Here is a 13,217-nt window from a genome sequence, read left to right as displayed (position 1 = left end):
AAATATGGATATAACTGCATTAAACTAACCTCAAAGAATAATTAACGGGAAATCAAAACTTGGATGCAAATACATCAAACTAATAAAAAAAAAATAATTGTCAGGAAATCGGGAACTGGATGCAAATGCATTGAACTAACCTCAAAGAAAAATTAATTATAAATTGGAAACATGATGCAAATGTGTGGAACTAATCTTAAAAAATAATTAACGGAAAATCGGAAACCGGATGCAACTGCACTGAACTAATCTCTAAAAATAAACTTGATGCAAATGCATTGAACTAACATCAAGAAATAATTAACGGGAAATTGGAAATTGGATGCAAATTCATTGAACTAACCTCAAACAATAATTAACGGGAAATCAAAAACTATATGCAAATGCAACCTTATCAAATAATAAACGAGAAATCGGAAACTGTATACAAATGCATTAAACTAATCTCATAGAATAATTAACGGGAAATCAGAAACTGGATGCAAATGCATTGAGCTGACCTCAAAGAACAATTAATAGGGAATTGGAAATTGGATGCAAATGTATTGAACTAACTGCAAAGAATAATTAACGAGAAATCGGAAACTATATGCAACTGGATTGAACTAACCTAAAAAAAACGGGAATCAAAAATTGGATTCGACTACATTGAACTAACCTCAAATTATAAATAACGGAAAATTAGAAACTGGATGCAAATGCATTGAACTAACCTCAAAACATAGTTGGATTATATGTTGTGAGAATGTCTTGATAAGTATAGTTTTGCATTTAAAATGGTGTTTATCTTATCTCTTTCCGTATGACTGGTAACTCCTTACTATTCAAGTAGCTTCAATATATATGAACTACGCCTTATTAGGTAACCTCACAAAACTTCAATTAAATTTATATTATTAAACAACAAAATGAAGTTGAAGGGTTTTATCAGAGGCAAGTTTTTTTTTAATAGAGAGTGAGGTTTTCACGTTATAAGAAATTTGGATGAGTGATCAATATAATATTAATATATAATAGTTATGCATATTTGCAAATATTTTTTAGAATAATTAATATAATAACACCCATTCGTAGATAATCTTTGCAGATTCCACATAGTGAGTCATGCATAATTTAAAGAATAATTAATAGGAAATCAGGAACTGGATAATCTTTGATGATCCCACATAGTAAATCAAACATAATTTATTTTTTATGTCATGTTTGCAAGGACACTACAGATGGATCAGTAGAAGTTGGTATTACACACCACATTGGATAATTAAAAGAAAATCGAAAATTGGATTCAAATACATAACTGAACTCAAAGAGTAATTAACGGGAAATCGAAAACTTTATGCAAATACAATAAACTAAACTCAAAAAGTAATTAACTAGAAATCGAAAACTTGATGCAATTGCATTAAACTAACATCAGAGAATAACTAACGAAAAATTAGAAATTGGATGCAAATCCTAAAAAAATATTTAACGGAAAATCGTAAACGGTATGCAAATACATCAAACAAACCTCAAATAATAATTAATGGGAAACCATAAACTGTATGTAAATGCATTGAACTAAACTCAAAAAATAATTAACAGAAAATCAAAAATCGAATGCAACTGCATTGAACTAACCTCATAGAATAATTGGTGGGAAATCAGAAACTAAATGCAAATATGCATTAAAATAACCTCAAAGAATAGTTAACGGGAAATCAGAAACAGGATATAATTGCATCGAACTAACCTCAAAGCATAATCATAAACTATATGCAGATGTATTGAACTAACCTTAAAGAATTATTAACGAAAAATTGGAAACTAGATGCAATTGCAATGAACTAATCTCAAAGACTAATTAACAAAACATTGAAAAAGGGATGAAACTACACTGAACTAACCTAAATGAATAATTAACAGGAAATTATAAATTTGATCTAAATGCATTGAACTAACCTCAAAAAATAATTAACAGGAAATCAGAAACTTGATGCAAATGCATTGAATTAACCTAAAAAAACAATTAACATAAAATCGGAAATTTGATACAACTGTATTGAACTAACCTCAAAGAATAATTAACGGAAAATCATAAACTGGATGCAACTACATTAAACTAAAATTAGAGATTAACTAATGGGAAATTAGAAATTGGATGCAAATGCATTGAAATAACCTCAAATAATAGTGAACTGGAAATCGAAAGTCGGATGTAACTGTATCGCACTGACCTCAAAAGCATAAATAACTAGAAATTGTAAACTATCGAACTAACCTAGAAAAACAATTAACAGGAAATCAGAAACTGGATGCAGATGTATTGAACAAATCACAAAGAGTAATTAACGAAACATCAAAAACTGGATGCAACTGTATTGAATTAACCTTAATGAATAACTAACGGGAAATTATAAAGTGGATGCAATTGCACTGAACTAACCTCAAATAATAATTAACGGGAAATCGGAAACTTGATACAACTGCATTGAACTAACCTCAAAGAATAATTAATGGAAAATCAGAAACTTGATACAAATGCATTGAACTAATATCCCTAAAACATGTTTGTATTATATGTAGGGGGAATAAATGTTTCGACAAATATAGTTTTGCATTTTAAGTAGTGTTTATCATAATTTTTTTTATTATGATTAAAAATGTCATGTTATTCAAGTAGCTTCAATATTATCTTCGTCACATTGGGCATTCTCACAAAACTTCAATCAAACTTCTATTATTAAACCTAATAACAAAAATAAGTCGATGAATTTTATCAAGGTTTGGTGCTTCCTTTTTATAGAGAGTGGTGCAAGAAATTTGAATGACTGATTAATATAATTTTCATATCTCATAGCTATGCATAGTTGCTAATATTTTTTACAATAATTTAATATAACGGCACCCGTTCGTAGGACGGGTTCGAAAGCTAGTGAAGTATACATACAATTCCCTTAAGGTGATTTAATCGGGCACTCATCAAATTGCATTGGCCAGCCTCCGGCCCAAGTCCGACTTTGTCCAACAACAATAGCCCAATACACCCGCCCTCAATGCGGCTACAATTTTTTTCAAACCTTTTTAGCCGGTATCATCTTTCTCGTGGACTGAACCCCAAACACACACACACAAAAAATCGAGTTTTATGTCGTGTTCATACTTCGAGTGTTGAGTTGTGAATCAACAATGGGAATTGAAGTTGGTGACTTCACCTAATTCGAGTCGTGTCCCATTTGAGTATATACTCAAACTTGGTTGGGTTGATTAATCTTGATTAGGTTGATTAAATTTGATTAGGCGGAAAATTGGATTGATTAAACTTGATGATTTCAAACTTGATGTTTTTTTGGAGTTTGGATGGAAGATTGGGTTGATTAAATTTGAGTTCGAGTTTGCCCAAGCTTGATGAAGTCGTTTCGAGTTTGAATTTGAGTTTGGGTTGATTAAGTGAAAGTTGATTTTTAAAATAAACATCGTGACAAACAAACCAAATTTTTTAAGTTCAAACGACCCCGCCATGTCGCCCAAGAGAGTCCCCCAAACGACCCCGCCATGTCATCCTGGAGACTACCCAAACGACCCCACCATGTCGTCCTGGAGACTACCCAATGCAAACGACCCCACCATATCGTCTAGCTAAAAACCAAGAGTTTTGTCTCAAACGACACGTGCAGACCATTTGAGTGTACACTCAAACTACATAGTGAGGTCGTTTGAGTGTACATTCAAACTACATGACGAGATCATTTGAGTGTATACTCAAACTACATGATAAGGTCGTTTGAGTGTACATTCAAACTACATGGCAAGACCGTTTGAGTGTACATTCAAACTACATGGCGATACCGTACACTCAAACGACCCGAGGGTTTCGTTATGGCGAGACCGGTTGGATTGGTTGTTTACCCTGGACTTTGATAATAAAGTTGTAATATATATATATATATATATTTTATTTTATTTTATTTTTTTTGGGTTGCCCAATCCAATTTGATGAGTGCCCAATACAAGACTCTTCCCTTAATTATTGAGTAGAAAGGTTTGCTAGCTAACTCTTTATTGACAGGATTGATCAGAGTATCAGACACCCAGCTAGTATTAATTTCTCCTTTTTTTCTTTTACGAAGAGTTGAACAGTGAAATCGGAACTTTGAAGTGTAGACGAAAATATCGGCATTTAAAAAGTTTCCGACATATTTCAGTAATATATATTCGAGATTTGTGCGCCGAAACCCCCAATAAAAACCCCAAAGAGTGAGAAAGAAAGCGGGAAGAGTCTGAAAAATTAGTAATGTCTTCAAACGTAGTAGTTGTGGACAACGGAGCAGGTTACATAAAAGCAGGAATAGGCGGAGACCGAGACCCAAAACTAGTAGTCCCAAACTGCATAGGCAAACCACTGAGCTCAAAAAAATTCCTTTACCCAGACCAACTCCAATCCCAAGACGACTTAACCTCCGTAACAACCCGCCGTCCATTCGACCGTGGTTACCTAACCAACCCAGACTTACAAAAAGAAATCTGGTCCCACATTTTCAAAACCCTCCTTCATATTAACCCTAACACCTCATCACTTTTACTAACTGAACCTCTTTTCAACCTCCCATCTATTCAGCATTCAATGGACGAGATTGTTTTTGAAGACTTGGGGTTCAAGTCATTGTTTGTTGCTGACTCACCTTCTTTAGTTCATTTATATGAAGCTAGCCGTAGGCCTGATGGTTTAATTTCTAGGGCTCAGTGTAGTTTGATTGTTGACTCTGGCTTTTCTTTTACTCATGCTGCTCCTGTTTTGCAGAATTTTACGCTTAATTATGGGGTTAAGAGGTTGGATTTAGGTGGGAAAGCACTTACTAATTATTTTAAAGAGCTGGTTTCTTATCGCGCTGTTAATGTTATGGATGAGAGTTTTTTAATTGATGAGGTTAAAGAGAAACTTTGTTTTGTTTCTCTTGATCTTCATCGCGATCTTCACATTGCTAGGTACCGTCATTTTTATTTTAATTATTATTAACTTTTGTCTTATGGAATTAAGTTTTATGAAATGTGAATGAATTATGTGAATAGGAAACCAGGAAGGGACAATTTGTTCAAGTGCACGTATGTCCTTCCCGACGGTGTTACATACACTAAGGGATTTATTAAGGACCCAGATGAAGCACAGCGGTACCGTACCTTACCAGATGATTCGTTGAGTCTGTTGCCAATAACAAATGGGGAAAGTGGGCGTGAAGAAGCTGAGGAAAAAACGGGAGACAGGAAGAAAATTGACTTGACAAAAAATGTGTGTTTCCTAATTATGTAGTGCTAGTTTTGTTCATGCCATTGTTATCTTATATTTTATATTACTTTCTCTACAGGAGTTTAACCTGACCAATGAGCGGTTTCTTGTTCCTGAGATGCTTTTCCGTCCTGCAGACTTAGGTTTGTATTTAATTTGAAACAACATAGACTAGCGCCAAGTGTTATAGATTCGAAGTTGTTTAGTTTCAGATTATATGCAACTCTGTTCTATATTCACTGTGGTGTTTGTTTGTTAGAGTTCATCGGATTCTATTTGCACGCTTAGTTACTAACCTGAACTATTGGTATAGGTTGGCTTGGTAGGTAGTTAGGTTTAAGACAAAAATGTTGCAGTGCAATTAGTGATATATAACTAGTTTCGGGCTATAAATTGTTTGATGTGTATTGTTGCAAATGTTGACTTCTGTTTCTTGGGAGCATAGAGTTGAGTCAATAGCTTATCTTCCATGGTAACTTCATGGAAAACATCTCTAAATCTATTCTAAATTTTCTAATTGAGACTTCATTGTTAAATAATGTTAAAAGCTTTTCAACAATGCATCCCTTTTTAGCAAGTTGGCAATATCATGAAATACCAACTACGACTTAAACGAAGATCACTTTTAGAAGATCCCCACTGTTATGAATTATCTCCAGGGCTTGGTGTATTTCTGAAATCTAAGATAACTGGTATGAATGCTTTATCTGTCATATCATCCTCATTTTTTGCCCATTCATTCTACAGTCATTTTTTTTGACATCTACGCTTAAGATTTTTTAGTTCAATTTAAGTTCTATCACTGAATTTTATTTTTGCGTGGGAGACCTGTTGGACTGATTCTATAGCCACATTTTCTATAAACTTTGCAGGAATGAACCAGGCAGGGATAGCTGAGTGCATTGTTCGAGCTGTTAATTCATGTCATTCATATCTTCACCCTGTACTCTATGATAGGTGTCATTCATATCTTCACCCTGTCTGTAATACTGAAGTATAGAATATAGATCTTATCTCTTTCTACTAGCCATTACTGATCAACTTATTTAATCCATTTTATTCTCTCTGCAGCATTATATTGACTGGTGGAAGCACATTGTTTCCCCGATTTGCAGAAAGATTGTAAGCTATCTTCGGCCTTTTTTAAATAACCAGATTCTCGTTTTTTTGAAATCTTTTGTTCTTCGTCTCAATATGTTTTTACTGCATCTAGGAAAAGGGAGCTTCGGTCTCTTGTACCTGACGATTACAAAGTGAAGATAACAACTCAAGAAGAGTAAATTCTGAACACCCATCCTTATAATCTTATCTGTAGAGTATGTTTGAATTCACAGTTATTTTATGAGAGCTCACATTCCTACTATACTACTCCAGTCCAATCTTAGGGGTTTGGAGAGGTGGATCACTCTTAGCATCTAGCCCAGATTTTGAATCAATGTGTGTCACCAAATCTGAGTATGAGGAGCTTGGATCTGCTCGTTGTCGCCGACGGTTTTTCCACTGAATACTAAAACTTTAAAGGTATGTTTGTAGTTATAATTTTTTTGTCTGCTTTACATTTATACTCAGATTGATGTTTCATTTGTCGAATCATTTTTATTGTCATTTGATACGTCTTCCTTGTAGAGATGCTTTCCTGTGTCAAATTTCAGAAGTTCTTGTCTGCAGAATTGAGAGATGTCTCAACTCTCAAGAGCTTCCAATGTGATAATTTGAGTGCCACTGTTTTAGGTTGAACTGGTGAAGTTACAATACAAGCTTCCTACGTATTCCAGGGACCTCCAAGAACTGAATGCCCTGGCAGTTACTTTGTTGCTTAGCCATTTGCATACTGGCAGTCCAGCCTGCAAAATTCGACGTTTATGCTGCTTTTCCTAGTCACCAATGGATCCTGAGTAGCGAGATATTGGACGGTTCGTCTGAAAGCAACTTCTTATCTTATTCGAGACTTGTGTGATTACATAAGTGGATCCTGAGAAGCGGAGATATTGGACGGTTTGGCTGAAGATACATTGTCATCAAAGCTTTGTAGACACATTTGTGATAAGTAGATCAAACTAAAGATTCTTGTAGAGTTCTACTAACTATTGGCTTGTTTTAAAAGACTGTCAATAAAATGCCTCTTTTGTTTAGAATCAGTGTTTTGCCAATCTGAATAGTGAGAAAGCAGATACATCTGTTGTTACATATTTAGATAATCGAGTGAGCGGAGCGAACGATCTTGGCAGAAGGGGGGGTATGCGGACAAAAACCAAATTGGTTGGTTTCTGTCTGTCTGTCCTCAACTTCTCTCTCATTTTTTCTTCGCCCCCAATACCCTTTCTCCTTCACCCATCTCTCTCTCCCCCGCATCACCCAACTCTCTCTCTCCCCCCCCCCCGCAGCTCTGCTTACTCTCCACTGCCACGCAGTATACTAGTATAAAGATGAGTGTCTAGCGTATTCTCGATAAGCTGTCTAAAGCTTTCTTTGTGTGTTGGACTGGCCATTTAGGCACTATATATGTATGTCCTACTAGAAGTACTTACTAGCAATCTTGCCACTCCTCCCTTTGGTTCGAAGTGAGACTCAATTTTTGCCGCATAAGCTGATGTAGACCCTCATGTTCTTTATGGAGTCTTTATGTGTCCTTGAACTTAAGGGAATTCCGTGGACAAAAGGGGTCCGGATTCTGTTAGAGTGTTAGTTATTCGAAGCTACACCTTTTATGTCAGTATAGGGTAGAAAAATATGTTGAAGCAATCCGACCACATGGATCGATCACTGCAGCTGACTTGTTCCATTAGACCCTGGATTCCATTAATTGTGTTCTGTTTGCACGTTGTTGAAGGGACTGCCACAAGGGGAACAATTCTCATGTCATTTGGGCAGGGCTGTACGGTGACACCTTTATGACACAGTAGTGATTTATAGGAGTATAGGAGCGTAGGAGATAACATCTTGAACCTACACACTAAAAATCCTGTAGTTTTAGTTGTCTTTTGGAAAGTGGGAAAATTTGGAACCTGCTACGGTAAACAAGTAAAAACTAAAGAAGTTTGGAGAAGCTGTTATGTTAGTGTGCTGATAAAGAACACGTCATGCAACTATGTCACTGTAGTGAGAATCCAATACAAGAAACTTCAAATTATAGCATCAATAGTTACAAGCAGAAAGATGGCACCAACATTCTCATTAGATCCTTCCAAAGCTCTTAAAAATCAAAAGTCTGAACAAGTAAAGACATGGCATTTCCACAAAGAAGAATGCAGGACTAAAATCAGATAATTAACATGGTTGATTACACTCAGCCGACAAAACGAGATAACAATACCAAGTGTCTACATAAACCAGAGCACAAAGATTGCTCTTGCAGCCAGAACAATCCACAAGGCAGCATTACAGTCCCCCTTCCCTGAACAGGTACAATAAACAGAGTCAACTTTAAACCAAGTGAGTAATTAAGCTTAATGGTACAGAGATTCTGTATTTGATTCTCAAAATTAAATACACCAGTACCACAAAAACTTCAAAAGGAACATGTGATCTAGAAAATAAAAGCACATCCTTAATTCCTTCTCTTTTCAGAATCTTTTCATAAGATGGATCAATGAAAATTTTAATTACCGACGGATCATAAAATGCAGTATATGACAATACAACTGGCTAACCATCAATGTTTCTATGTTATCAACAACTCGAAGGTTTGAGGGTCCTAGTCTAACACAAACCTTTAGAGGCTGAGAAGGGACTAGAAATGTATATGAATGGCATGGGAATGAGGAGATATGAAGTCGTATCACATAAGCCTACTCCACAAACTTATTAAAGCTTGTAATTAAATAGGACCGATAACCAAAACATTATCTATTCAATTTTTCATTAGAATCAAAATAAAATTTTCATAGGACGTAAACCACAAATCCAACAGAAACCACTTTCGAGTCTTTTGGGACAATTAAAACCATCCTAACAAGGCTATCTAGCCAATAAAAGTGGAAGAAATTTTCAGAGGGTACCCTCATCAGAAGGCCAACGCAAACCAGAGAATGAGACTTGCAAAATCATTTCCTCTAAGCAGGGTCTATTGTATTGTTTCTGAAATTTCTTAAGATCTTATATATATAGTTCCAAAATATGAACATTAGAGTAAAAAATTCATAAAGTTGAGTGTTTACAGCAAATTACGGAAATTCTTGAAGTAAAGTGTGAAATGATAAAAATAGTCACTACATTATGCAAGAATGAAGAGGTTACTTGCAAGCCTATGGAACACAGAACAACCAGACAATATAAAATCGAGAGAACATGTTAAACAATCAATAAGTTACAGGTTGAGTGGGGAACTTCAAAGAACCTAAAATCCTATAGTCCCTAAATTCCTTTAGACTAAGGTATCTATGAACTTCATAAGGGCATCTCCAAGGGGGGTGTAAACCGTAGAATATGTAAACTTTACACCCCACATCTTAAAAATCATCTTCCAATGTGGGATGTAAACCATAGGTTATAGCTATTAACTTCTAGACCGAGTGGAAAATTCTTCATCCAAGATACAAGTTGGTAAAAAGCTCGGGCATCACCCCAAGTGGCGCCCCTCTTTAGTTTTGAAACTGGTAATATATGTGACTTTAAAACTCGGGCATCACTTGGAATGATATCCCTCTTTAATTCTAAGAGGGGCAATGCCTGAGGTTTAAAACCCAAATTTGTAACATTTCTCCATTGGGAACTGTCAAGTGGGGAGGTGTAAAATCCTAATGGCGCCTATGTGGATGTGTAATTTTACACCCCACCCCCCCCCCAATTGGATATTGTCTAACCAGGAAGTCAAAAGATTGAGATTAGATTCTATGTAATTCTGAGCCTTTAGCAACATAGGAATACACCAGAACAAACAAGCCATTGGCTCAATTGTAGCAATGCCAGTACCCTAAGCAGGAAAGAAGAGAGTAATGCATACCTATGAGTTACAAGATAACATCATCAACTGAGACCGCAAGGAAATTATCTTTTTCTTTTCATTGAAGTAGTTGTCTCAGCGTCCATTCCAAAAGCTGATTTTAGTGAAATGAGGCTGCCCACAAGTGTTTGTGCTTTAAGGATGTACCTCCTATGCTTCCCTTCCCATGCCACTTGAATAAGCCTACGCTTTCCGGTAATAGTGTTGTAAGAGACCATATACGAGTTATCAATGAGTAATAAAAGATCACCATTATTTCGAACTTTGATGAGCTTAGCAGTCTGACAAGAACACCAGGCCGAACCTTGTTTTATAGAGAATTGCTTGACCCAAGATTCCTTTACATTGTACTTCTTCATAACCCATATACTAATGTAAGAATTATAGGAGCATTCTACAACAGAAAGATACTGTTCAAATATTCCGAGTTGATAGGGTCTGTATCTGTATGTCTCTTTACCTAGATGTGACTTAAAAGTCGGAACAAATCCAAATTCTTCTGCATCCAAGTTGAAAAACACGATGCAGGGCCCCTGCTTGGATGAACTTTTATTAACAGTTATCCAATGAAGAGAGCCATTAACAAACGCTGGCGAAGCTATTTCTTCGTTTGATTTACGGAGCACGTCTGGTGCAATACCAACCTTTTTCCTCCAAGTAGTACTACCTAAAGTATACACTAGCACTTGATTATCAAATACTTGAGGCAGAGAATTTCCCCCAGTGAAGACAACAAGCACTAACTTATACTCCATCTTAGAATCTACATAACCAAAACCTGAAAACCACTTATCACGACGTAAGTCTGACCAACCACGAGTGTGGAATTCAGGAATATCAAACAGAGGAAACTTAGAGTAATTCCTAGTAATGGGGTTAAATACATAAATAGGATTGCGTGGAATAAGAAACACTGGATCACCACCGTTAAGCTCTACAATGGGACTAAACAAGCAAATAAAACCATTACAAGAGCCCAAAATATAAGGATAGTGGTCATTAAACGAGTCAGCAAGGAAATGTTCATCAGCTAATGTGAGTGGGTATATGGGCCTTTTAAGGATTGTTTCATCGTCTTCAAGATAGTATATACGGGAACCGAATAAAGGAGAGACTGCTTTGAAGTGGAGAAGAATGTCGGGACTAAGTTTAGAGAGTTGGGCTAAGTGGGTGGTGGGAAATGTAGGATGTGAAAGAATAATGCGCCAGAGTTTGCAGACGCATCTGTATTTGCGCGTTTGTTTAAAGTGTAGCCTTGACAGAATGTTGCTAGTGATTTCCTGTGGTAAATTTTCCATTGTTTTACAATTCTGGGAGAAGTAGTGGAAGAGACTAGAGAGTGGGGTGTGCGTCTCTTAGGTTTGGGGAAAGACTATATTCAATTTGACTTTTTTTTTTTTTTTTTTAATGGGATATGGGAAGCTAGGAATAAGTCCACATTTGACCACATACATAGATAGGCACATAGCAAATGCATTGGAGCATTGGAGGAAGTAGACTAGCAGAGTACAAGCCTCCAAATTCTAACTCTATTAAGAGCTAGTCCAATGGAAAGCGAGAGCTGCTAAAAGGCGTCACATAGGTTTTTAAGCTTCCTTAGTCAAATTTGGCACCCCAAAATAAAAAAACCAATCAAATCATATTTTCTATTTTAAAGTGTTAAATGATACGGACGGCATAGTTTTTGCTATCCGTCTATTATTTTGTAATTTAAGATACCTCCAAATTCTAACTCTACTAAGAACAAGTCCAATAGAGAGTTGCTAAATTGGGCTGCTAAAAAGTGACACATAGGTTTTTTAGTTTGCCTAGCCAAATTTGGCACCCCAAAATAAAAAAACCAATCCAATCGCGTTTTATATTTTAAAGTGTTAAATGATACGGACGGCATAGTTTTTGCTGCCCGTCTATTATTTTGTAATTTAAGTTGAATTTTTTTTTGACGGATGGCACACGGACGGCAGAAACTATGTCATCCGTCTCCCAAACTTATTATAGCAGCTGTTATCAAAAGTCTTAACTTTGGCTGAGTTTTTGACTCCTTCCAAATTTAAAACCCTTTTAGTAGTCCTATTGAAATGACATTTTTGTGGTTGGAGTGTTATATTTGCCTTTAACAGCCCATATAGCTCCCATTGGACTTGCTCTAACATATCTCTCCTAACATATATGCTTGAGAAATAACCTACTGTTAAATTGTTAATAAAGATTGCGTTAATATAAGTTTTGATGCTACTTTTGTCAGGGTTAGAGAAAATCAGGGTTTATAGCTTTGAATATGGATATGGTAATTGGTAAAGCTGTTGTTAAATTCATAACTTTTAAAGCTAGTAATTCTGAAGAATACATAGGCATTTCTACGGATCTGTTCCTGCTAAAGGATATCCAATCATGTACCTGATCAACCAGATTCAAAATGGCTCAAAATACAAAAATCACAAGTTATTCAGCATCAAAGAGTTACTGATATCATTTAAAAAAAAAAAAAAAAAAAAAAAAAACTGATCTCAAAAAACTCAAAAAAAACTAGGTTGAGTTACCATACATATACGACGAGTTCTAGATCAGAGGACAGTTTGTGGATTTGCATCCATGTCATAGTGAGACTTCAATTTGGCAAAACTTCAGAATCATAGGGCCATGTTATAAGCAGTGAAAGCGTTTCTAGTTCCAAAATTTAAATTCCTTTAATGTAATTACGATAAAGTTATATACGAAGAAAGATGCCACCAAATGAGTGCTTAACATGGCTAATTACAATCATCCAACAAAATGAATTCCTAAAGAGTAAATATCAAGGTTCTGCAGAAACCTCAGTCAAAAGCCTGCTTAGTATGCTAAATGCTCCAATAGCCAATCCACAAGATACACGGTATATATGAGGCATTGGCTTTAATTTCACCTTCCCTGAAAGGGTAGAACATGCAATGTGAGCTTCTGACGGGCAAGTATTACCCTAATGACTAAAATATAAAGTATTTATGTTCCCAAACCAATGGACTATTAATGTTT

General features: G+C 35.8%; 2 protein-coding genes across 5 annotated transcripts; one reads left to right on the top strand and one right to left on the bottom strand.

Moving 5' to 3' along the window:
- The first annotated feature begins 4,210 nt into the window (after window positions 1-4,210).
- ARP6 (actin-related protein 6) lies at window positions 4,211-7,398 on the top strand. 4 transcript variants are annotated; one of them, XM_086563850.1, is made up of 9 exons: window positions 4,211-4,965; window positions 5,050-5,266; window positions 5,343-5,406; window positions 6,136-6,220; window positions 6,335-6,385; window positions 6,477-6,539; window positions 6,638-6,784; window positions 6,890-6,911; window positions 6,982-7,398. In XM_086563850.1, exons 1-7 carry the CDS (start codon window positions 4,274-4,276, stop codon window positions 6,765-6,767), a joined length of 1,302 nt encoding a protein of 433 aa, XP_086419976.1. In that variant the 5' UTR covers window positions 4,211-4,273; the 3' UTR covers window positions 6,768-6,784; window positions 6,890-6,911; window positions 6,982-7,398. The 4 variants fall into 4 exon arrangements, with proteins under 4 accessions (XP_086419976.1, XP_086419975.1, XP_086419974.1 ...); XM_086563849.1 differs by lacking the exon at window positions 6,890-6,911 and having other exon boundaries at window positions 6,932-7,398; XM_086563848.1 differs by lacking the exon at window positions 6,890-6,911 and having other exon boundaries at window positions 4,212-4,965; window positions 6,995-7,398.
- Window positions 7,399-8,360: 962 nt separating this feature from the next.
- Window positions 8,361-11,596, bottom strand: LOC147495229 (F-box protein At3g07870-like). The gene is made up of 2 exons (XM_086566420.1): window positions 10,206-11,596; window positions 8,361-8,657 (listed from the first exon to the last, which is right to left on the bottom strand). Exon 1 carries the CDS (start codon window positions 11,501-11,503, stop codon window positions 10,250-10,252), a length of 1,254 nt encoding a protein of 417 aa, XP_086422546.1. The 5' UTR covers window positions 11,504-11,596; the 3' UTR covers window positions 8,361-8,657; window positions 10,206-10,249.
- Between the last annotated feature and the right edge of the window lie 1,621 nt (window positions 11,597-13,217).

Source organism: Coptis chinensis, chromosome 6 (assembly GCF_015680905.1).
Source record: "Coptis chinensis isolate HL-2020 chromosome 6, ASM1568090v1, whole genome shotgun sequence".
Taxonomy (NCBI): domain Eukaryota; kingdom Viridiplantae; phylum Streptophyta; class Magnoliopsida; order Ranunculales; family Ranunculaceae; genus Coptis; species Coptis chinensis.
Note: the sequence above shows the minus strand (reverse complement) of the source record. Positions and strands in the feature narration are given on the sequence as shown.